Source organism: Loxodonta africana, chromosome 16 (assembly GCF_030014295.1).
Source record: "Loxodonta africana isolate mLoxAfr1 chromosome 16, mLoxAfr1.hap2, whole genome shotgun sequence".
Classification (NCBI taxonomy): Eukaryota; Metazoa; Chordata; class Mammalia; order Proboscidea; family Elephantidae; genus Loxodonta; species Loxodonta africana.
In genome coordinates this window covers 41,795,945-41,822,754 of record NC_087357.1, presented here as the reverse complement: position 1 = coordinate 41,822,754, position 26,810 = coordinate 41,795,945, and the positions used below count along the sequence as shown (strand labels likewise).

Here is a 26,810-nt window from a genome sequence, read left to right as displayed (position 1 = left end):
CGAAGGGCAGAGGAGGTGGGGTCTCTGCTCAGATAGACTAGGTAAATGGGGCCACCCAAAGCCAAGGGAGCAGAGTTGCCATCCCAGTGGGCCTGGAAGGTGAAGATGAAGCTCAAGGCCAAGGTGCTTCCACCCAGAATCCACAGAAGTGTGGCCAACATCCAGAGTCTGGAGGACAGGGCCATTGCCCAGATGGTCTCAGAAAACAGAGGCTTATTTTCAGTCCTTGAGATCTAATGTAATTTGTTGGCTGCATTTTGGACTTGATTGATGCCCATTATCCCTCCCTTCCCCCCAGTTTTTCCCATTTGTAATGGAAATGTCTACCTGTGCCTGTTCCACCATTACAGGTAACTTTTAATCTAGATTTCACAGGTTCACAGATGAAGAGGAATTTTGTCCAGGATGGAATATACCTAAAGTCTCACCCATAGTTGATTTAGATACTTCAGAAGATGAGATTTTGGACTTAGAGTTGATTTAAAACTTTTGGGATGATGTGATGGGGTGAATGTGTTTTGCATGTGGGAAGAACATGAATTTGGGGGGACCACAGGGTGGAATGTTACGGATTGAATTGTGTCCCCCCAAAATATGTGTTGTAAATCCTAACCTCTGTGCCTGTGCTTCTCTGTGAGTCAGAATCGACCCAATGACAGCAGGTTGTTTTTTTTTTTAAATGTGGACGTTAAATGTGCTTCTGGTGAGGCACATGCCTGTGGTTATAGTCTCATTTGGGAATGAGTTTTTATGTTATGTTAATGAGGCAGGATTAGTGTGGAGTGTGTCTTGAGTCAATCTCTTACAAGAGATAAAAGAAGGAAGCAAAGATGGGGGAAAAGAAATGCCAGGCCAAAGAGACAAGGACCTGCCTTTAGAGCCAACTGACAGAGAAGGCCTTCCCCTAGAGCTGGCACTCTGAATTTGGATTTCTTGCTTCCTAAACTGTGAAAAAATAAATTTCTATTTGTTAAAGCCCACCCACTTGTGGTGGTTTGTAATAGCAATGCTAGATAACTAAGACGGGTGCTAAAAATTTAGCCTATGTCTAAAGCAGTGGTTCTTAACTGGATGCTTTTGTCCCCAAAGTATATTTGGCAATGTCTGGAGACATTTTTTTGGTCACAACTTGCAAGGAATTGGGGTGCTACTGGCATGCAGTGAGTAAAGGCCAGGGATGCTGCTAAACATCCTACAATGCACAGAATAGACCCCACAACAAAGGATTATCTGGCCTAAAATGTCAGTAGTGTTGAGCTACTCTGGTTTTAAGGACAACTTAACTCTTGATAACAGAGCTATCGCCAAGAAATCATTATTCACTTAAATTGAAGGACTAGTGGTTTAAACTTTTTAGTATTAGCCCAGCATCATGGTTCTTTTTTTGGGGGGGGGGAGGGGACACTGAATTAAAACTGATTTAAGGTAATTACATTTACTTCTTTCATTTTCTTAAACAAAAACCTTGGTGGAAATAGACAGCTTAGTTATATTAAAAATCAAATCTGGTTATTAATTATATCCAGAAAGAGCTCCTATCAGTTTGTGTCTTTAAGGTAATTTTAGCTACAGTTGCATATGAAGTACCTTTCATCATTGACTGTCCCATGATGGAGTCTATATTTAAGAATAGCTTTATTTCCTTATCCTAAGTATCCTATGATTTTTCTGTATTGGTTAATTGAATACATTTAAATTATGTCATAAATGAACATTCTCCTTTATTGAAAATGTCACTTTTGTGAATTTAAATCAAATTGCAGTTTATGATTTAGTAAATAGGGGCTATTGTAATTTCTTTAAAGATACAAAGGAATGACTTGAAGCAAATTATTTTAGTAAGTTGTGTTAAATTATCATTTAGGGTGCTAACTAAAATGTTTCATTGTGGAAAGTTTAGTGATAACAACTTTTGTTTTTAGCTCAACAGAAATAGACGATATGCTTAGAAAATCAACAAATCTGCTGCTGACCAGAACTTTGAGTAGCTGTTTACTGAACCTCATTAGAAAACCGCACATAGGTTTGACAGAGGTAGGTTAAAAAGATACTTGTCGTCAAATGTTTCAATATATGAAAGAGTTGTCATAAATTAAGTTATTGCTGAGCATCATCCTATAAGCCAGCTTTGTATTTTAGATTTATTAATATAAGCAAATTTGTTTTAAAATAAAACCATCAGTGTAAATTTAAGCAAAGTGAGGGAAAAGAATTTACATGGGAATAGTAGATAATTGTAGATGTTAGGATGTATATTTACATTTTTTAATTGGCATACTTTATATGAAAAGTAAAAACCTTCCTTTTTTTTACTTGACACTTAAAATTTGAAAAAGTCCTTTAAAAAGTTTTTTTTAATTAATTACCCGTTAGACTCTTGGTTTCTTGTTTTTTGTTTTTTAACAATGATAGTATTGAGAATCAGTATCTACAGCAGGCTTTTAAAATCAAATAATCAGTTGTATCCTGTAATGCTATAATTATACAGTAATGGTACATTTCTAGAAGCAGTAATCCTATTTTTAAAATTCAGATGGCTTTCCATACACGTAGCCTGCATTTTACCAGATATATTTGTGTTTTCTAGCTAGTGCAAATCATCATAAACACAACACACCTGGAACAAGCTTGTAAATACCTTGAGGACTTTATAACTAACATTACCAATATTTCTCAAGAAACTGTCCATACCACAAGACTTTATGGACTTTCTACTTTTAAGGTATGTAAAAACCTGACCAAAAGTTTTTATTTCAGTGACTATAAAAGCTCAAAGACAATTTTATTATATACTTTATTCCATTATATTCCTAAGAATTGAGAGTTAGAGGTCATTATTGTTGATAATGTATAGGTAAATGTCAGTTCCTGTTTAGCATTTTAAATACCTTATCAAAATGGAGAAAAGTATATTTATTTACTACAGATGTATCACATTTTGTACATATTTTAGAGTCTTACAGTAGTGCTGAATTGGACTTAACTGAATTTCTATTAATATCTCAGTTCAGTAATTTTATGTTTTTTTGCATGTATATGTGTGTGTATTTGGAAATTAAAATTGTAATACTTATTAGATGAGTGTAAGGTTCGCTTTACATTTTTTATTGACTCTGATCTTAAGAAAAATAAATATTACCTTACTACATGCCATTAAAGTCCTCTTTTTTGGAATGGAAAGACTTCTGTTGGTTTAATACCATGGGATAAATCAAAAGATTAATTTTTTTTAAGCGGAATACAAAATAAAATAATTTCATAAATTTGTTTCATAAAATATTATATTGATTTGAGGTTATATAGGTGAGACACTGGCACAGTCTAGTAATATATATTCCTTTGTATTGGACATTTTGTGAAATTAATGATAAATCATTTACTGATTTCTCATCTGTAAAATGAGCTTGATAATTTAATCTTGTGGCCTTTCTAGGTTTTCTATTGAAGATAATTCTCATCTTCCTACTCTCGCTATATTATAAAATACCCAAGTTATCTCCTAAAATTAAGGTACAATCATTTACCTTTAAAACATTCAGCATACTTGTATTTAGAAATAATTTAATGTTAACAGTTCACCAGACTTTGAAAGTGTGAAGTCCAGAAACGACCCTGGGTTCCTAAAGTTATCTGCATGACCCACAAATCTTATTACCTGTGGTGACTCATGAGTTCATGTAGTCATCCAGATATATAAGGCACAGATGTAGAATGATATCTGAATCAGCATATTTATAAAATTAGTTTTTAAAACTGAGACAGAAGCCTAAAAAAGCAGACAGGCATTCATTTATTCGGATAATATAGAACAGTGATTAAGGGCATATACTCTGGAGTTAGACTGCTTTGTGACCTTGGACAAGTACTTTAATTTTAGTGATTCCCAGTTTCTTCATCTATACAATCAGAATAAAAATATAGCACTTACCTCATATGATTATTCTGAGGACTAAAGGAGATACTTAGCACAGTACCGTTATTGAATATTGTCTGTGCTCTGAGCAGCCTGTTAGGTACTGAGGGCACAAAAATGTATCCCTGCCCTCAAGAAGTTCAGAGGAGAAAAAATTATAAGCAGTTAACAGTATGCTGTGGTAAGCAGGAAAATCTACAAGTTTTTCGACACTTATTTATCCAAGGACAAATTATTGCCCATGATCACAGTGTTGATTCTTAGTTTTTATATTAGATTTACACAATCTATCTTTTTGCTCTTTCTGTCCTCTCTGTGTGTTACTCATACTGTCTTAAGAACAGAGTTAGTAAGGCCTGGAGTCATAAGCATATTTAACAGTTAACATAAATATAATAAGCTTACTCCCTTTCTGACTAAAATATGAATTGCCTTGACATTTGGTGTATCTGGGGGTCCACAAGCAGTTTTTATTATCAGTTATAAATCAAAGAACCAAAGAACATGATGCTCTCAGATTAGGGAGTCTTGTAACTATATTTCTCAAAATCTGCCTCTTGCGAGGGAGTGCTTAGAAATGTTAGCTGGTTTGTCATTCCATTGGTCTCCTGAGTTGTAGGTATTTAGTTGAAACCACAACAGCCATAACATATTCCTTGGAAATCAGAAAATCAAGTTCAATCTCTAAATGTAGCCTAATTCTTTTCTGTCCAGTGACCCTACAAAACATATTCCTATTTGATCGCTTTTGATTATGGAAGTAAGCACTTACACGAACCCTTTACTCACTGTCCATTTGCCCCTTCTAAAAAGCACATATGAACACACAAAGTACCTAATCCTATGTCATATATATATGTGTTTACTTTATGAAATATTATATAGACTGCCTTGTTAGCTTGTCTTTTACTTTGCAAAATCTGTGAGTGATACAGAAGAGGTACAATAAGTGGTTCCTGCCCTCAAGCAGTACCTCAGCTTTTTGAAATTAACTCCTGCTATAGGGTCACTGTGAGTTGAAATTGACTCGATGGCAATGAGTTTGTTTCCTGTTGTGCATGTATTAAAACTTCATTCCTTTTTATGGGTAAATAATAGTCCATTGTATGTATTTACCACTTTTTTTTTTTTTTTTATCCATTGTTGGTAGATATTTGGGTTAGTTCCACCTTTTGCCTATTGTGAATAATGCTGCAAAGAGCATTGGTGTGCAAGTATCAGTTTGAATCCCTGTTTTCAGTTCTTTTGGGTATATACCCAGGAGTGAAGTTGCTGGGTCATATGGTAATTCTGTTTAGCTTTTTAAGAAACGCAACACCGTTTTCCACAGTGGTTGCTCCGTTTTAAATTCCCATCAGCAATGCACAAGACTTCCATTTTCTCCACATTCTTATCAACACTTGTTATTTTCAGATTTTTTTTATATTAGCCATCCTAGTTTTTTAGTGAGCATGAAGTAGTGTCTCATTGTGGTTTTGATTTGCATTTTCCTAATGACTAATGATGTTAAGCATCTTTTCAGGCACTTGCTGGTATATCTTTCTTGGGGAAAAGTCTGTTCACATCCTTTGCCCAGTTTTTGATTAGGTTGTTTGTCTTTTTGCTGTTGAGTTGTAAGAGTACCATTCCCTTTTTAATCTGTGTAGTAAAAAAATAGCCTAATTCTTTAGTATCAGGGCTCTATGGAGCTTTTCCAGTCTTGCCACCCTGAAGAGTTTTTTCTTTTTGAGACCTGGAAGTGATTACAGTCTTCTCAGTGCCTAGAAGAAATATATTTCTGACTCTTTTTTTAATCTGCTAATGACCATATAGCAAAGCTTTTTAGGATTATGTCTAAAGAGACAGAAGTAAATTAAATTGCCTCTGATTAAGGGTTTGAGATTCCCTTCCTATGAAGCAAGGACATGGTATATGGACTTTTAAAAAATCTTTTCTGTTGAAGTGTAACATACACATATAAACATGCACAGATTATAAATATATAACTCAGTTATTTAACATGAACATACCCATTTAACTGTGAGATCAAGAAATAAAGTGTTAACTAGTATCGTCAAAGCCTCCCTCATCCTGCTCCCCAGTCCTCCTCTCTTCTTCCTCAGTGTTAGTACTTACTGACTTTTAAAAACGTAGATTAGTTTTGCCTATTTTTGGACTTTTCTTTAATGGAAGCATACAGAGTGCATCTTTGCATCTAACTTCTACTCAACATGGTTTAGGATATATAATTTGTATTGTATATAGCTATAGTTTTTTAATTCAGTATAGTATTCCATTATATGAGCACTTATTGGTGCCTGAACTGTAACATCATTTTTGGCCACTCAGAGACATTTGTTTTTTTTGCTCTTTTCATGGTTTGTAACTGGATGTGTGACTCCTGACTGACTGAGGTGTTATTATACCAGTAAAACAGAATTTATTTATTTTTTAGTAATAAAGATATAAGTTCAGAAACTGATATAGTGAGGAATTTTAAACTAATAAGGCATTAGAAATAGTAAGTTATAAAATTTCTAATTTTAATTATGATCATTTTATTATTTTACATGTATAAAGTTGATTTGTTATTGCTTTGTGAGAACACTTGCATTGAGCATCTTTTCATGTGTTTGTTAGCTGCCTGAATGTCTTCTTTGGTGAAACATCTGTTCATATCCTTTGCCCATTTGTTAATTGCGTTTTTGTTTGTTTTTGTAGTAAAGGTGTTGAAGTTTTCTATAAAATTTGTAGAGATTAGGCCCTTATTGGATATGCTATAGCTCAAAATTTTTTCCCAATCTGTAGGTTCTCTTTTTACTCTTTGGTGAAGTCTTTTGATGAACATACATGTTTGATTTTTAGGAGACTCCAGTTATTTACTTTTTATCTTCTCCTGTTTATATGTTTTTAGTTATGTTTGGTATTCTATTTATGCCATATATTAGAGCTCCTAGTATTGTCCTTATTTTTTCTTCCATGATCTTTATAGTTTTAGGTTTTTCATTTAGGTTTTTGATCCATTTTGAGTTAGTTTTTGTGTATGGTGTGAGGTATGGGTCTTGTTTAATTTTTCTGCAAGTGAATATCCAGCTTTGCCAGCACCACTTGTTGAAGAGACTTTCTATTCCTCGTTTAATGAACTTTGACCCTTTGTCAAAGATCAGCTGTTTGTGGGTGGATGGATTTACTTCTGGGTTATCAGTTCTGTTCCATTGATCTATGTGTCTGTCATTGTGCCAGTACCAGGCTGCTTTGACTACTGTTGCTGTATGGTAGGTTCTCAGATCAGGGAGTATGAGACCTCCTACTTTTTTCTTCTTCCTCAGTGATGCTTTGCTAATCTGAGGCCTGTAATATTTTTTGACTGTTAATTGCATTTCAACTTCTGATTATTTATATGCTTTGTGTATAGTCTTTTTTTGTTCTTAGTGGAGTGATCCTTTGTAAAATTCCTTGTTTTGGGTGTGCAACTTTTTTTTTTTTTTTTTTTAAGACAATGGATGCTACATTTATTTCTTTTATCACCCTTTACTACCACCTCTTCTTGTCCTGCCCATTAGAGCAGACTACATAAAACAGTTTTATGCTTGTACTAATTTAATACATATGAATGACATAACATCCTAAAAAATAAATCAGAAAACAGTAAAATGCAAAAGCAGATCAGGCAGCAAATATATATTGAATAGAAAGAATAATTAGGCTGATTGTGTAAAGGTAAGAGTAGAAAAGAAAATTAAAAAAGGAAATGCTACTTTGCCAAAAACATAAAAGCTAACAGAAAAACAAAAGCATTTTTTTTCAGTTCTATAAGCAGAAAAGGAAGGTCAACAAAATTTTTAGACTACCTTAACCCCAGTGATATTAATAGATTAAAATACTCAGCTTTCTGTCTTTCTGTAATTTACCATCAGTAATTAGTTAATGATAGCAAGTGCCACTTATAAAGGTGGTGGAAAGCAAAAATAGAACAGGGAAGGAAATGATTGAGGAGTGCTTTAAAAAGTTATTTATATCAGATGGTTTGCAAACTTGATGACAAACAACCTAGATTACTTAAGGAGTGGCAGATGCCACTACAAAGCCACTAGCCATTGTTTTTGAGGTATAAAAGTTCCTGAAAACTTGAAAGGCAAAAGTATAGCCACTCACCTGTCACATGGGATTGCTGTGAGTCAGAATCGACTCGATGGCACCCAGCAACAACAGCAACACCTTTTAAAAAGGAATAAGAGGTAACCTAGATCATTTGAAATTAGAAAAATATTCCATTTGCAATGACCTACAACAATCCCAGATATTAAAAAGCTGGATTTTGAATTGTTCTAGACTCTGTTTCTAGCTTAAAATCTGTACTGTCCTTACCTGCCTATCACTGTAAGTGGAGTAGCTAGCAGGTGCCTCTGTGAGGAGTTAAGTTTTTCTAGGATATTTGGAAAAGGGCACTTTGATAAGGAGTAAGAAATGAAATTTTTGTCTTATCTAAGGTAAGGTTTTGATTGTGCCCTAAAAGACATTCCTATGAAGGAAGCAGTAATTGCTTAGAAGTTTTCATGTAAACTTATAGTCATTTTTGGCCTGGGGGGGGTACATTAAATAATTATTGAGCAAAAAAATTGTTTTGGTGGCCCTGTGCTGGTGCTGAAGGAAAGAGATAGAATGGTTCTTAGCCACTAAGATTTTTTAACATAGAAGGACAAATAACTACAGTATGTAACAAGTAGATAAATTTGGACCTGTAGACATGTTTAATTTGGTTTTGCTAATTTGTTTTCTAAATTTTTTTAAATTTGAACACCTTTCGATGGGACTTACGCTTTTCAAACCCAAACCAAACCCACTGCCATCAAGTTGATTCTGACTCATAGCAACCCTGTAGGACACAGTAGAACTGCTCCATAGGGTTTCCAAGGCCATAAATCTTTATGAACACAGACTGCCACATCTTTCTCCTGTGCAGCGGCTGGTGGGTTTGAACCGTCACCCTTTCAATTAGCAGCCAAGCACTTAACCACTCCACCACCAGGGCTCCAGTGTGCTTTTCTCAGTACATTGTAATTATCCTGTCTACAATAATCACCCTACGTGCCACGCTCATTCACATTACCTGCCTGAACCCTGAAGGCATTGGGTATTTGCATCAGTTTGGAATATGGGTTGGATTGTAATAGTAGAATGAGGGATAAAAGGAACTGAAATAAACCCAGACAACGGAATCTCAAGGTATATTCAGACATACAGAACCTAAAATACCCAGAAGAAAGAACATAAAATCATATTTATTCATTTTGTATGAATAACCAAACCAAACCTATCGCCATCAAGTCGATTCCTACTCCTGGTGACCCTATAGGACAGAGTAGAATTGCACCATAGGGTTTCTAAGGCTGTAAATCTTACGGAAGCACACTAACACAGCTTTGCCCTACAGAGTACCAGGTGGGTTCAAACCACCGATTTTTCTGTTAGAAGCCAAGCAATTTAACTACTGTGCCACCAGGGCATATTTGTATTAATAGGCATGCTTATTTTTATTTAAAAATCATGTTTGATTTACATGTGTTTTGAATGTGTATTCTGGTGGAAAATATAATTTCTTCTAGAAGGAGTTAATGTCAGTTTTCTTTACTTAATTTGCTACCTTCGACTTTTTACCTTCCATCTGGGCCATAGCTTTCTAAATGATACAGTGATGTTTCAGCTTGCAGTATCTAACTCAAGTAACCCTAAGAAGTTCTTGAAAATTCTTGCATAATTAACGGTAACGTCTATAGTAACCTGTATTTCCAATAGAATATTTATTACATTAGAGATCTGCTGACTTTTAAACTCTGAGACTGTGCATCCCTACTTTATAGTCCTTGGTAGTATAACTATATTCTTTTATGAAGAAAACTCCATTAAAGATATTTCTAGAACTTCGTGAAAGCTTCAGTTCTTCTAATTAACTTAAGCTTTCTTTGGCTTTTTTATCTTTGACTTCTTAGTTTTGTGGAGCAGATCTTGAGCTTTGTTTAACTCAGAATGTTATTGAACAAGTATATGGTTTGCATGTGAACAAGTAGTATATGGTAGTATGTGGTTTGTATTGTATAACATAATATATATCATAAAATATACAAATCTTTTTTTTGTTTTTGAATCACAGTAATACAGTGTAATGAAAAATTCTGGTAAAAAGTAGCATTTTCATTAAATTAATGAGAAGCTTAAGCAAGCAAGTCCTTTTATTTTTTGGTTGATTTTAGATATAACAATAAAACAGGTTTCTTGATTGTTAATACTGGTATCTAAAACATCTAAAGAAAGTTATATACATAGTTTTTTTAAGAAACAAATTTCTTAAATTGACTCTTCTTTCTACTCATCTCATTTTTTTATTGCACTACTACCTTTTTTCTTGACTCCTTTGCCTCGAAAATCGTTATCTTAGATGTATTTTTTTTCTTTTTGACTGCTCTCATAACCCATTCTCCCATCATATGTAATTACAGCACTAGGTTTCTTTGTTTAGTCTTACCTTTTTTTTCTGTCTGTAGGAACTGCCCTTATATTAACCAATGTCAATTGCTAATGACTTGGATGCTATATGCAATGTAACTAACATTTAGAAATTTCTGGACCAAGATCATAAAAATTGTGTGTGCAAATTTTTTTTTTTTTTTTTTTTTTTGATCAGGAGGAAATAAGCTAGGGAAGGCATCTTCGTTTTGACAGCCCCAGCCTCATCTGCTCAGATTTTTAAGGCCTAGAAAAATGTCATTGCTGTGTTGTTGTTGGCTGTTGTCAATTCTGATTCATAATGACCCCCATGTGACAGAGTAGAACTGTCTCCATAGGGTTTTCTTTGCTGTAATCTTTACAGGAGCAGATTACCAGGTTTTTCTCCTACAAAGCCACTGGGTGAGTTTGAACCACCAACCTTTTGATTAGCAGCTGAGTGCTTAACCATTGTGCCACCAGGGCTTCTTGAAAAATGTCATAGAAGTACATTTTTTTTCCTAGAATGTTGAATAAAATGTTTCAGATAAATACTTGTTTTGGTTTGTATAGTTGACAAAAACCAGCTCCAACTGTTTTAAACCTTAAGGGAAATTACTGGCCAATGGAACTGAAAAGTCCAGGGATAGGGTAGATTTCAGGTGACACTGGAGCCAGCTGCTTAGGAACTGTCAGCAAGTACTAGAGTCCCTCCATCTTTCAGCTGTGCCTTATGCAATTTTGGCTTCATCCTCAGACTACACATGGTGGCCCAGAAGCCCCAGGTCCACTCCTTCTGGTAGCAAAAACTACCCAGTCACAGTCTCAAATCTCACATGCTCATTCCATATCATCTAAAGGAGGAGCGAGTGTCTTCATCCGCTAGCTGCCATGAAATTCTCTTTGGGTAAGAGTATGGGAACTGTTAATTGTCTTAAGCTCATCAGAATCCATCACTGGAGCAAGACGTAAGTTCAATCCTATACAAACCGCATAGCTGTGACTGGGGGCAGGGTGGTTTTCCAAAACATATATGGAGATTGTTCTTAGAAGAAGGTGAATGGATGATAGGCAGTAAATCATAGATGTTTACTAAAATGTTTAGCTGTTACTTACCAAACCAAACCCGTTGCCATTGAGTCGATTCTGACCCCTAGCAACCCTATAGGCCTAAGCTCTTAACCACTGTACCACCAGGGCTCCATTACTACTAAGCTTTTAATCAAAACATGTTTGTGATCTAGTAGGTCTAGGGTGAGGTTTGTGCATGTATATGTTAAAAAAGTTTCTCAGGTAGTTCTGTTCCACACCTGTGGTTGATGGCATTATCATTTAATCCTTATAATTGAAATAAAAAATAATTCTCAATTATGCTAGGTACATTTCTGCCTCCAGAGGGCACTGTTTCTTTAACAAGCAAAGGAAGAGTTAATTACTTTGTGTATAAACTGAATCTTTTAAAGTTTAATTTAGGAATGAGTTGACATGTTCCTGATCTTCTGGTGAGATCTTAAGAATTGAGGTATTTGGAGTTCAAGTGTAGAACTCCCCAGGAAGTCCAAAACTAATTTCCTTAGCAGTTTCTAAATCACAATTAGTATTCTTCTGTTAGAACTGTCTTACTAAATAATTCAGTATATCCTTGTGTTTAAAAAGGAGCCTTGGTGGCACAGCGGTTAAGAGCTCAACTGCTAATCAAAATGTCGGCAGTTCGAATCCACCAGCTGCTTATTGGAAACCTGTGAGGCAGTTCTACTCAGTCCTATAGGGTCACTATGAGTTGGAATGGACTTGACAGCAATGAATTTGGTTTGTGTGTGTGCGTGTAATTGCAGAAAAAGTTTCAGTGGAAGTTTTTCTGTCTTTTCTTTCTTCCTTTCTCTCTCTCTTTCCTTAAAAAAAAAAAATGTAGTGAGTCAGGTTATGTGACTGTAAGGATCAAAGCCACATATATTTTCTAATAATTATGTGTCTAGATTATAAAATAAGCAGAGTCCTTCGTCCTTAGAAAAGTCCTTTCAAATGTTGACTTTAAAACATGTTCATGTCCTGAAATGTTGTCTGAAATTTTTTCCGTACAACAGAACTGCTGACTCCCTGACTTGCTATAGCCTGTGGAAAGCATTAATAAAACTTTTGAAAATATACTAAATACCCTTTCCCAACATTTTTATAGAGAAAATTTTATCTGAACAGCTTATGGGAAAAGTGGAGCCCTGTCTTAGTGTCACCCCACAAAAGCAGACCATTCAGCAAAGTTATAAATAGCAAAACAACAAAAAGGAATAAATAGGTTTTTTCCCTTTATTCTTGCTTAGCTCCTTTTCTGAAAAATTAGTGTTTTGTGAATCACTTTGTCAATGGACATGAAATCCAGAAAGCATATAATTATAATTAGTTCATTTGGCTATAATGTGAATGGTTTCATCATCATCGTTTTAATAATTTTTCTTCCTTCAGATAAAAATAGTATTTTGTTTTCCCTCATGACTTCAAAATTTTTTAACTATTTTGTCCTTTCCACTACCTCAACTTTTGGTTGATGTTTTAATTGTCCTATATTGCTTTAAAAAATCTAGGAAAATGTAAAATAACACCTTCTTTACTTTCTTTTATAAAATTCTGTATAGCAAAAAAGGGAAGAAGCATACCATTGACTTTAAAGCTAGATTTAAGTTAAAATCTAAAAGAAAAGCCATTTAAAAAATTTGTTTTCACCAAGTACTTTAGCTCTGTGAGTCTGGAGGAGAGGAATCTCTTGAAACTGGCTTTTTAAATTTTGTTGTGCATATCTTTCCCTTCTTGTGTACATTGGGAGCATCCCATAAAGCAAGGGAATCATAGTTTGAGTGTAGATAGGAAATATGGCAGGGGATAGGAACAGCCAGACTCTCTCATTTTTTTTTTGTCCTGGTAATAAAAGGGAAGTGGAGGTTGTGTGTTTATGGAATGAGTATGCAGTTCTGAGCCTCAAGCCCCCCTTATCCAGCTGCCTTCTGGAATTGCTGTGTAGCTTCGATTCTATAGTGACCTATATCCATCTGCTTAGATTCAATAAAGGTAGTGAGACATGGACTAGGGCAGGCTGATTATGAATAGTGGGACAAAATATAAAATGGTAAATAAAGCTTCATATATTGCTGTCAGAAATTGGCATAAAGTGGTATCCCTGAGATGTAGTCCTGTAGCACGTAAGCGTTTGCCATTTTGGGAATCTTTCCCTAATATTGTAAGGGAGTTTTAAGAAAGGTATGTGTTATTGCCATGGCAAATATTAAATATGATCCCATTTTCCAGTTGCTATTGTTTCATTTAAAAAAAAATCATTGTGTGAATGATTAATATTCTTTGTTTTTCTCTTTTACATGCAAATAACTTCAGTAAGTTAAGCTAACTTGGGCGATTTGGATGGGTTAACATTCTGATATACTAATGGCTTCCATACAGCTCACTTAATAAACATTTGTTGAATATTACTAAGGACTCAACACCAGTGTTACTGTAGTTGGGTACTGACAAGTCTTTTTTGACTCATAGCGACCCCACGTGAAAGCGTAGAACTGCCTCATAGGATTTTCTTGGCTATAATCTTTATGTAAACATATCACCACATTTTTCTCCCAGAGAGCCACTGGATGGGTTCGAACTGCCAACCATTTGGTTAGCAGCCAGGCACTTAACTGTTGAGCCACCAGGTTCCTTCTAACACTAGTAGGTGTAAGAAAATTAACATTTTGACCACCTACTGGGTGCCAAGTACTTTTAAGTAGTTTACATTAATTATAGAACTTTGGGTAATGCTCACTGCAGCCCCATGAGATGGAGATGATGGTTTTCATCTCAAAAATGAGAAAACTAGGATTTACAAAAGTGAAATAACTTGCTCGAGATATAAAGATAAGTGAAATAGTAAAAATAAAACCCCTTCTCATTTTCTCAAACTCCTTCCTATTTTTCTATTAAGTAAACTGAAGTACTACTGGTCCATATTCCTTATGGGCCATTTCTTCATTATTCATTATTGAAAATGTCCACAAATTCCTTGACACATCTCTCATTGAGAGGTGAGGGTCTATATCCCCTCTCCTTGAATCTGGGCAAGTTTTTGACTGCTCTGACTATTTAATAGAGTACAGCAGAAATAATGTGAGACTTCTGAGGTCAGGTCATAAGAGGCAATATAGCTATTTTTTTTACCTTCTTGTCCCAGGCATGGAACACACACTCTTGGAGCCCTGTTCTGCCATGTAAGAAGTCCAGTTACCACTGGTAGCCACCATTCTGTGAGGAAGCCAAGCCACATGGGCTACATTTAGGCTCCCTAGTTGGCAATTCTGGTTTCTCAGTCATCCCATCCCAGGTGCCAGACATGCTAGTGAAGAAGCCTGCAGATGATTCTAACCCTAGCTGTTGAGTTATTCCCAGACTTGGAGTTATCCTATCTGAGGACCTAGATATTGTGGAACAAATAACAGTTATCCCCAATGTTCCCTGTCTGCATTCCTGACACGCAGAACCTGTGAGCATAATAAAATGCTAGTTGTTTTAAGCCACTAAGTTTTAGGGGAGTTTGTTACTGAACAGTGGTGACTGGAACAACAACAACAAAAAAAAAAAGGCCAAAAACCACACCCGTTAACCATCGAGTCAATTCTGACTCATATGGACCCTATAGGACAGGGTAGAACTGCCCCATAGAGTTCCCAGGGAGCGCCTGGTGGATTTGAAATGTTGACCTTTTGGTTAGCAGCCGTAGAACTTAACCACTACACCGCTAGAGTTTCCAGTGACTGGAGCAGGAAGTGTAATAAACACTTCTTCCTAGGTTCCTGTTTTTCCATATCATCAGCTAGCATTTCCTCAATGAAACCTTCTTTCCACCCCACACAGCTTCTCTCTTTTTGCTCTACATTTATTACACATACAGTCAATGCTATATGTGGTAGTATTTAGTCATTCTGTTTTGTTTTATTATAACTTCTATCCCAGTTAGATTATAAACGTCTTCAAGGCAGGAACAGTTTCTTTTATTCATTCAACAAATACTCATCTACTGCCTACTATGTGCATTTTTAGGTGCAGTGTTTTCTAGGTACTGGGAATACATTGGTGAATAAAAACAGACACAAAATTCCTTGAGCTTACTTTTTAGTGGGCATTTTGTACCTACGTTACTCAAGAGTGTCTAATTTATAGTGGCTGATATACTACAATTGATAAAAACTAATGTTAAGCTTCTCAATCTGAGGATTTTTCTGAGATTTGCATTGCATTAGAAATTTTAATGGAGAGAGACTAATAGCTTAAGTTCCTGTAAGTAACATTATTTTGAGTCAGAACTCATTTTGCTGATGCTATATGTTGACAGCCGCTCCTCGAAATAAAGATGTGGTAGTCTGCTTCCATAAAGATGACAGCCTTGGAAACCCTATGGGGCAGTTCTGTTCTGTCCTCTAGGGTTGCTGTGAGTCAGAATCGACTTGCCTGCAACGGATTTGTTTTTTTTTTTAAATGTGTCATTAAATAATATTTCAGTTGGTACTATTAACGCTAACTTATCTTAAATTCGTGTGTTATCTGAAGATGTGTTTATTTTTACTTTCTTTCGTAGTTTAGGAGAGACACTGCTGAAAGTTTTTATTGTTTGTGTTAGACTTGAGTGCAGAGGGAAAAAAATTTTACTTAAAATTCCTGTTCGAATCCTACTATGAAGGCAGCATGTACATGGAAAGAGTCTACTGATAGTTGGTTTTCCTCAGCCCATGTGGCAGTGAGTAGAAATAAATGGTGGAACAGTGTGAAAATTAGAGAGGGGGGCCAAAAAAGCATTAAAATGTAAAAATGTTAAATTTACATTATACATCTTTACCTTCTCCTGTATACGACTCTTATTTTGAAAATTTCTTGAAGCACACAAACCAAATACCTGTTAAGGGTTCCTGATTATATTTTTTAAATTCCAACTCAAATAACATCCCCTCAGCAAAGCTTTTTTAACATATCAAATGAGTATTAATTATTCCCTCCTTTGTTTACTCAGGATGCTTTGTTAAATCTCTAATATAACATTAATCATGTTTTGTTATACTGTATCTATCCCTGAATTGTGAGACCTTGCAGCGGGGGAAGTGCTTTGCTCCTCTGAGTGTCTTTATAGTACTTTTACTCAGAGATATAAATTGTATATTAGGTTAAATTGTATTTGAATGTGATATGTAACTAATAATGACAGTCGTACTTAAGTCTCTTCTTAGTCAAGGGAAACGTCTAAATACGTATTAGTTTTGCCAGACATACCACATTGCCACCCACGATCAAATTAAATCTAGCTCTCGAGCTCCACTAGCCAGGATTTCAAGTTGTCCACCCTCTTTAAAGTGGTACAGAGAATCCCAGGACTTGTGCAGTTTTAGAAAACCAGAGGGAAAAGTAGAGATCTTTCTAAATTTAATTTCCAAGATGCTCACTATGCAACGCTATGTAATCCTTTCAAAGAAAACCATAGGCATGGGAATCACTTGCTTTGGTTTTCAAGGCCACAATGACCAGCCTTCAGTACCCCAGAATCCCTCAGTCCATTCCATCAGAGTGCTGCTGCCTGAGTTGAGTGAAAACCATTTCTTCTTCTTCTCTTTTGTTGAGATAGAAGTTTAGGTTCTTGATTTGAGATTTTTCTTCTTAATATAAGCATGTGTAGCTATAAATTTCCCTCTAAGTGCTGCTTTCATTGTATCCTATAAGTTTGTGTTTTTGTTTTCATTTATCTCAAAGTATTTTCTCATTTCTCTTGTGATTTCTACCTTGACCCATTGGTTATTTAGGAGTGTGTTGTTTAATATCCACATATTTGTGAATTTCCAAAATTTTTTTCTGTTACTGATTTTTAATTTCATTCCATTGTGGTCAGAGAACATAACTTGTTTGATTTCAGTCCTTTTAAGTCTTGTTTAATGACTTAACATATGCTCTATTCTGGACAATATCTCATGTGCACTTGAGAAGAATGAGTATTCTGCTGTTGTTGAGTGGAGTTTTCCATAGCTGTCTGTAAGGTCTAGTTGGCTTATAGTGTTGTTCAAGTCTTTTGTTTCTTCTGCCTGTTCATATCTGTTGTTAAACCCCTCCAGTGATTTTTTTACTGTTGTTATTGTACTTTTCAATTCTAGAATTTCTATTTGGTTCTTTTTTACAATTTTTATGTCTTTATATACCCTATTTGATATCAGTCTCATATTTTCCTTTTTACCTTTAATTCTTTGAACATATTTTAAATGGTTGATTCACAATCTTTGTCTTGTAAGTCCAACCTCTGAGCTTCCTCAGGGACAGCTTCTAGTTATTGTTTTTTGTTTTTTTTTTTTTTCCTGTGTATGGGTCATACATTCTTCTTTGCATGTTTTGTAATTTTTTGTTGTTGAAAACTGGACGTTGTAAATAATCTAATGTGGCACCTATGAAAGTCAGATTCCCTCTCCTCCCCAGAGTTTGTTACTTTTCCTGTTTGGAGATTTTTCTGAACTAATTCTGTAAATTCTGTATACTTGGTTAGGTTAAGGTCAGCTAATGACTGCACATAGATTTCCTTAAACAGCTGCAACCAATACATCCCCCAGTCTTTGCCCAGGTGCTCTGTATTGGGATGTGCCTTTAGCACTCAGCCAGCCAATTGACAACTCTTGCCTTAGCCTTCACTTCTTGCTTGCACAGAGATTCAAGGTCAGCCAGAGGTGACAGCGTAGGGCCATCACAGATCTTTCCTGAACAGATACATAGCCCTAAGAATGTACATGGCCTTGTAGATTACCAGGAATATGAGCTTTTCAAAGCCCCTGTGGATATCTCAGGAGCGCTGGTGATGCAGTGGTTAAGAGCTCGACTGCTAAGCAAAAGGTTGGCAGTTCAAATCCACCAGTTGTTCCTTAGAAATCCTATGGGACAGTTCTGCTCTGTCCTATAGGGTCACTATGAGTCGAAATTGACTCGATGGCAACAGATATGGACGTCTCAAGGTCCTTAAATGACACAAACAGTTTGCTCTTGGTTACTAACCTAAAAGTTGACAGTTCACACCGATGCAGCAGTGCCATAGAAAACAGGCCTGGCAATCTGCTTTCTGAGAGATTCAAAACTCAAAATTCCGCTACTATTGAGTCGATTCTGACTCATAGCGACCCTATAGTTTACAGCCAAGAAAACCCGATGGAGCAGTTCTACTCAGTAACCCGTGGAGTCACTATGAGTTGGAATCTAATCAACAGGACTGTGTTTGGTTTTTTGGTTTTATGGACGTCTCATTCCCCAGCTTTTCTTTTTAAGCTTTTTGGTTATCTTATTGTTTGTACCAACTTTTATCCACTGCCTGAGGCAGCTCCAAAGTTAAAGAACCCCATTCTGCCTCCTTTGGCGGTGGCCAAGTTGCTGGTTTTCACCATAATCGTGGGATGTTGATTCTTCAAGGGCACCACAGAGCTGGAGCGGGAGGGCAGGGATGGAAATGGGGCACATTAAAATGCCACAGTGCTCATTTTTCTTACTGCGGTTCAGCTGTTTTTGTTTTGAATAAGTGCTGTCCGGATTGCTGCAGTTTTTTTATTAATTTCTAGAGTTCTGAAAAAGGTGGTTTTGACAATTTTTGCCAGTTTTCTTGTTGCTTTTATAGAGGACAGAATGTTTGGAGATCTTTACTCTGCCATTTTTGCTGACATTACTCCCATAATTTTTTTTGTCCTCCTCAGAGACATTAACCATCAATTTTTTGCCTCTTCAACTCAAAGCACCATCAATTATTCCATTCCTCCTGTGACAGTCCAGCTTAATCCCCCCAGTGAGTCAAAGAATGGAGAGGAAAATCTTCTGCATTCTTGACAGCTTCAGTTTTTTTACTTCTCTTTCTCCTAAGGGTTTTCTTAGAGTTGTGAAAACAAGTCAGGGATTAATATCTCACAAATTATCTTACCATATAAACAAAAAAAGATGTGGCTGCTAACCGAAATGTTGGTGGTTTGAACCCATTCAGCAGCTCCACGGGAGAAACACCTGGCAATCTGCTTCCATAAAGATTAAAAACCTGATGCCGTCAGGTCGATTATTCTGACTCATAGTCACTATGAGCTATGAATCTATAAAGATTACAGCCAAGTAAACCCTATAGGGCAGTTTTACACTTGTCACATGGGGTCACTGTGAGTCGAAATTGACTCAACGGCACCCAACAACAGCAAAGTTAGAAAAGAAAAGAAAAAAAATGTGATGGCTAGTCAAGTAGAGTATTGCCAGCAGAAAGCAAAACAACTAAGGCACCAAAAAAAAAAAAAAGCCATTTTCCTGGAATTGTAATAAATGGTTAAAATACTAAAAGAGAAATATAAAAAAAATTTAGAATTTAAGAAAATTTATTTTATTACCTGCTTCTGTAATTTAATTGTTTCTTATTTTTTGCTCCGTTATTTTGTCCTGTTAGGATGCCCGACATGCAGCGGAAGGAGAAATATATACCAAACTTAACCAAAAAATTGATGAATTTGTTCAGCTTGCTGATTATGACTGGACAATGTCTGAGCCAGATGGAAGAGCTAGTGGCTATTTAATGGATCTTATTAATTTTTTGAGAAGCATCTTTCAAGTGTTCACTCATTTACCTGTAAGTATAAAGAAATTTCAAAATACTATTTTACAATTTTACTTTCTGAAGTATATTTCAGAATTCAATTTTAGCTGGAGGTTTAGTTATTTAAAGCAACTTCCTAATTCACATTTCCTTTTCCATTATTAGAAATCACCTTGTGAAAAATCATAACATAGTCAATTATTTTAGAAGCTTTAATTTATTTTACTTTTTAACCAAAATAAGTACAACCCTCTTTCCACCAAAAACAAACCAAAACAAAACCCTGAAAGTGGCAATATAGTCTTAAATAGAATTAAACTCTAATAGTATGCAGTAATGTTTCCAGTTGGAAAAGGCCAAGAAATTATTGGGCATTTTTAGGAAAGGAGGAGCATTATTCTGCTCTGGTGTATAGTCACGGTACATCTGTACTGTCAACAGCCTGTTGATGATACGTTTTTAAAAAATAATAAAGCAGGGACATTTGGCTGTGGATAGGCTGAAACATGGGGTTCTTCACATGAAAAATGCAAAGACCAAAGAAATCACAGTGGGATGAATATGCTTTTATTAGGCGTATTCAGAAATAATAAAACTACAGCTAAAATGTAAATGGAGTAGTTTTTGTACAAATAAAACAGAAATTCTTTTGACTTTTTTCCCCAAGATGAGATATAGCTGAACATAGAAATAAAGTATTTAATCTAGAACCTATCCAGTTGCCTGCAGATCTCTTCATTCTGTACTCTGTCCCCATCAGGAATTCCTCCAAAGGGTTGGTTAGAATATTTGAGGGAAGATGTTGCTAAAAAAAATAAATGGAAGATTTTCTTAAAGAGATTTCCCTAGTGGATCTGTGCCAAACAGCTTTTAGCAGCTTAACCAGGGATGACATTGTATTCCTAACTGTAGTCCTTAAATTGAAAAGGTTTACCTGTGTATTTATTTCAACTAGTTTCTAAGGAATTGCTTCTTATATAGTATGTACTAAATAATTGTTTAATTAATTTGAATTCACTTTCTCTGTATAAATCTCCATGCTTCTAGCCAAAAGCAGTGCTTGAGAATAAACCATGCACATGCGTGCACATTCATGAAGACGTACATGTACACACACATACATTGTGTTTTTATGTTGCAATTTTATATGTTTTATGTGCTTCACAGGGTGGTGTAATATGATAGGACTTTTGTGCATAAATGGGGTAGGGTTAGGAGAGGCTATTATGCTAGAAATGTTTGAGGTAAATACCTTATCTTGGGAGTCTGACATTCTGGAGGAAAATCCTGCTTTCTCATAGGACATATTCTGGTGACACTGAGACAGACTACTGGCCTAACTAGAGTATTCATCTGACCTGTTATGACATTTCCTATGATCTTAGATGAGTCTTCATATGCTATTTTGGAGTTTTATGTCATCTAATATGGATTTTTCTATAAAGAACATCAATTTTCGTATAGTATAGATCAACAAATTCAACACTATAACCAAATAGAAAATAATATTTCACAGCTAAGAAAAAATAGTCATAGCAATTGTGTATTATTATTCTAAGGATGTCCTAAAAGCATAATTCTCAAATGAAAATATTAAATTATTGGCTATGATATGTTTTAGCCAGAGTTGATAGAGTATATTATGGTTTAGCGTATTAATTTTTATGAAATGGCTGAAATTATGTAAAACGTTTGACTAGATTGCTTTCTTTCAATCAGATAACATAAAAAAAAAAAAAAAAAAACCTATAGTGACCTTATAGGACAGAGTAGAACTGCCCTATAGAGTTTCCAAGGAGCGCCTGGCAGATTTGAACTGCTGACCTTTTGGTTAGCAGCCATAGCACTTAACCACTACACCACCAGGGTTTTCTAGATAACATAGACAATGTTATTAAACATATTGTTTTTCTAAGCAATATAGGGCATTTCATAAAAAAAAAAAATATAGAGCATTTCATAAGCTACCATTTTTATTTAAATGTTATAACTAAAAATCTGATTCCTTGGTTTCTGGTTGCCCTTGAACTCAAACAGAAAGAGAGGCCAGCTGTGGACTTCCTCAAACCTCAGAGAAGCTTCATGTATATTTATTTTTCACATTCAGTCCCAAGTCAGTCAACTGAAGCAGAACTAGCTCTCCCAGCTTAGATGTGAGAAGTAGGTCTAGTTTTGGTTGTGTGCCTTATTTTTGGTGTTGGTAGTGTCCAGGAACAGTGGAGTGAGTTACAGACAATGGGAGCTGTGAAACCAAGGGCCACTCTTTCAAATAATTCAAGTATTGGGCCAGTAGTATAAGTAATTTGACAAGGAAGTAGACGTAATGGAGTAAAGGTGGTTCTCTCAGCTCCCACCGCTAAAAAGTGCTAAGAATTGAAAACGTTTAGCTTAAAAGCACCACTTTTAGCTCACTGCATATTTAATTTTTGTCAGTCCCTACCATTATTGATGGAGCGCTGGTGGTGCAGTGGTTAAGAACTTGGCTGCTAACCAAAAGGTTGGGAATTCAAATCCACTAGCCACACCTTAGAAACTATGGGGCAGTTCCACTCTGTTTTATAGGGTTGCTCTGAGTCAGAATTGACTCAACGGCAGTGGGTGTGGCTTTTTTTTTTTTTTTTTAAACCATTATGACAAAGAACGTTTTCTAGATCAAGGATTGTTATGATCTCCAATTGCTGGCCAGATTGCCCAGTTAAAGTTCCATTGGTTCCAGAAAAGTTATAATCTATCCATTAGAATTTTGTTATCAGATCACATGGGTATGGTAACAGTAGAGGTTAATAGATAATAATGGTCTTGATGGAGACCAAGAGAAAAACTCTGTCATTTCACTTTACTACTACAGATTGTGGTAGTGGTACAAAGCTATAGGACTTGGAGGGACACCAGTAATGTCCGCTTTAAATACTCCTTATCTCCAGGGTTGGATGAGTAAGAGAATTGGTATATTACTTCCCTCACGTGTTCCTCCTACGGGTCAGCCGGTGAAAAAGTAAAGAGCTTCCTTGCCTCCAGATTAAATTACCTCTTCATCTGTATTTTCCTGTACTCTAGCAGAGAAGCCAGGCTCTCTTCTGTTCATGGAATTAACAGCAGGCTAAATAGGCAGTATTTATAGTAATGACAGGTATTTCCTATTACCCAAAATGTTAAGCTGTCCTGCTAAGTATATTATGTGCCTCAAGGGAACTTGCCTTTGTAACAACTCAATTAGAGTTAAGTCCATTTATCTTTTATTGTTCCTGGAGGCCAACATGCTGAAGGGAAGAGAGCATAGAATTGGGCTCTAGAGTAAAACAGACTGTTGTTTGAACCAAGCCCTGGTTGCACAATGGTTAAGGGCTCAGCCATTAACCAAAAGGATGGTGGTTCAAACCCACTAGCAGCTCTATGGGAGAAAAGACCTGGCAGTCTACTCCCATAAAGATTATAGCCTAGGAAACCCTATAGGGCAGTTCTCCTCTGTCCTATAGGGACAGCATGAGTCAGAATCAACTTAACAACACACAACATGTTTGAACCTTGCATTTGTAATTTAGTTGCAATGAGATCCTGGCAAGTTGCTTAACCCCTCTAAGCCATTTTTTTCAGAGGACTGTTGTAGGATGGGAGCCCTGGTGGCACAGTGGTTAGGAGTGCAGCTGCTAACCAAAAGGTTGAGAGTTCAAGTCTACCAGCCACTTCTTGGAAACACAGTGGGGCAGTTCTGTTCTGCCCCATAGGGTCGCTATGAGTCGGAATTGACTTGATGGCAATGAGTTTGGGGTTTTTTTTGGTATTGTAACATGAGTTAAAAGAGTGTGTGAAAAGTTGCCTGGCAGGGTGCTTGGCATAAAATAGATAAAATTAATAAATGTTAGTTTTGTCCTTTTTTCTCCGTGTGTCTTCTGTGATTGTTTTGAGGCCCTTTGTAGCATTAGTTTCATTGTAATGTCTTTTCATTTTTTTCCTTATATTCATAGCTACCTTTAAGCTCTATATTATTTAGCTTTGAGTTCTATAGCTTTGCATTATACAGCCATTTTCAAAAAGTTCTTTATTAATTTGAAAGGCATTCATTGAAAAGCATATTCACTTGGATAATTGTTATAGCTTTAGTACAATGCTTACAATGGCTAAGAGTCAGATACTAGCTTATGCCAGTGTGGTCTGATTAATATATAAAATAAATATTATTGTTTTTTTTTCTTAAATTAGTACTCTTAGAAATCAGCAGTTTTTGCTAATTCAGATGTGTAAGTGACCCTTCTTTTTTCTGATAATTATTTTTGCTTACAACTAGAAAATACAACTAAGTATAAAGAAGAAAATAAAAATCACCTGTTATCTTGTCAAGGACTAACTACTGTTAACATTTTGACGTATATTTTGCAAGTCATTTTGCATTTATGATGCTTACTTTAAACCTAGTTTATAAATAAGCTTTTGTTTGTTTTAATAAGATTTTATATTATCCAGAAAATTTAAAACCAGAAGAATTTTAAAAAGCACTGAAACAATCATTCACTTACATGAAAATAAATGGAAGAAACTGTTGAGCAGCTTGGACATACCTAGTTCATCTCCATGTCTGCCAAATGGAACTGGGTAATATTTTACTGTCTAAAGACCCAACACTGTTCTGCTTCTAGAAGGAACAGTTAACATTTCCTTCCTTTATGAATGGTAATTGTGTGCTCGTTTTAATAAAGATACTTTATTGATTTATAGCCACTAAGGAATATAAGTAAGAGATAATGAGTTTTTATTTCTTCATATGTGTTTATTCTCATACTAACGAATGATTATCTTTTACAGTGGAAGTGAATAGATGAGCTTGAATGATTAATTTGCTCGTATTTATTTCTAGGACTCTCGGTTGTTTTATCTTTAGCGATAATGTAATTAATAGGCTAATCCAGTTTATATTTGAATTTTAAATATCAACATTCTTTTCTTCCCAGAAAGATACCTTTTCTCCCTTTGCTTTCAAATGAACTCAGCTTTTGATTTTCTCCGTTAATGGAAGTGGTGTGGTGAACAATAAAAAAAAGATGTGACTTTTAGGAATAATATGACTCTATCTTTGTCATACAGTTCTCTAATGACATGTTAATACGATTGGGTATTTTTTAAGTCACTGTATGGCTAGAAGTGTATCTCACTGCAGAAAATAAGTACCTGAAAGGCTGTTCATAAAAGAACTTCTATTAGTAGAATCATTCAGCATCTTTTACTGCGAAATTAGAGATGCTTTCCTACAGAGATAAAGTGGCCTCACGATCATATCGGGAGATACATATCGTGAGATCTGATTGTGTACATCTCTTGCCAACTGCACATTCAGTGACATTACATTGGTACCCATGGTGGGATGGAAATCAGCAAATGTTACAAACCAATGCTTTTTTGCTTGGGGAGTCACTTGTTAAGGCTTTAGTAGTACGCCACTGAATATAGCATAACTTCTAAACTCACACTGTTGAAGAAAAACTATTTACTTTTTATTAAGTCAGAAGATAAATCAGAGACTAAGCTCAGTAATAAAATTTTCAATATTGTAGTAGAAACTGCTTTCAAGAGAGAAATGTGCCACCCATGTTAATTGATCTTTAAATTCATTATCTACTTCCCCGGCTATCTAGTTCCCTTTTAAAGTGTTTAACTTTTTAGGTGTTTCCTTTGAAGGATTTTTTCCTTGACTTAATTGTTTGCTCGGGGCTGTTGGTGTTTTGTTGATGTGCTAATTTAGCATCCTTCATAAATTCTTTCTGCTTAGAGCCATAGTCTCTTTCCTCCCTTAGAGTATCTGGTGCCACTAAATTTTTAGTTTGTGCTTTGTATTTCAACAAATACTTTTAATACATTGTGCTTTCTTTAAAAGAGAAACAAATGTATGTCCAATAATAAATGAAGATACATTATGTGGACAGAAATGGATAGTATGTAACTTTAAAAATCATTCTCTGCTTAAGTTTTTTTCTGAAGATGCAGCACTATTTTGAAAATTTTGAGATTTGGGTTCTAGGTTTTATTCTTCCAATTAACCAGCATCGTGAGTGTGGACAAATCAGTTAACCTCTAGGTTAATTTGCTGATGTTTGTTTTATTTCATGGAGCCAAAAAAATTTTGTTTTAATTTACTTTTATTCTACTTAATACATGTACGTGACAATAAGTGGCCCAGAAGAGTTTGAGACGGAAAATAGCCTCTCTCCTTGCCTTTTACCACCTCCAGTCCCACTCTCTCAACCTACTGTTTTCTACCATTTGTTTTTATTTATTCTGGTGGTTATCTTAATAAAAGGTGGAGAAGATCTAGTGATTCCCTGCTGTGAAAGATAAAGCATGCATACGTAGCAACCTCTCCCTTCCCCTTTGTCCTCCCAATAATAGTTATATTATTTTTTATCTTTCTATTATTCCTTTCTACAATATAGCTATACTTCTTTTTATAATTCCTTCTACTTCAGTCAGTATCTTAATTCCCTTCTATGTAAGATGAAGATATTAGTCTCCCTACCCTTTGCTCTGTCCATTCAACTATCTTGACAGCTATGCTTGTATTTTTACTTTTATCAGGGCTATTAATATTTGCATTCTGTTTGACAACCACAACCGAATCTGTGTTTTGCCTTAAGTTGACTTTCCAAGCTGAAAATCAGTAAATAAGACTTACTTTGCTATGATTACATCACTCGTTCCCTTCAGGCAAGATGTAATATGCTAAGATCACCTTTTTCTTTCTTTCTTTCTTTTTTCCTTTCATTTTTGGATCCAGCATCTTAAATTCTAGGAAACTTGAAGGATAATGTTACTAGCATCTTGGCCAAATAGATTTTTTTT

The 26,810-nt window shown here is 35.5% G+C and overlaps 1 protein-coding gene across 3 annotated transcripts in view; it reads left to right on the top strand.

The window, feature by feature from the left end:
* Positions 1 to 26,810, top strand: part of EXOC6 (exocyst complex component 6) — a 243,138-nt gene that overhangs the window by 132,974 nt on the left and 83,354 nt on the right. For all 3 annotated transcript variants that reach the window (XM_023546920.2, XM_023546921.2, XM_003409007.4), the window contains 3 exons: positions 1,923 to 2,034; positions 2,588 to 2,722; positions 19,836 to 20,015. In XM_023546920.2, the coding sequence (XP_023402688.2) occupies positions 1,923 to 2,034; positions 2,588 to 2,722; positions 19,836 to 20,015 (427 nt within the window). The remainder of the gene's footprint in view (positions 1 to 1,922; positions 2,035 to 2,587; positions 2,723 to 19,835; positions 20,016 to 26,810) is intronic.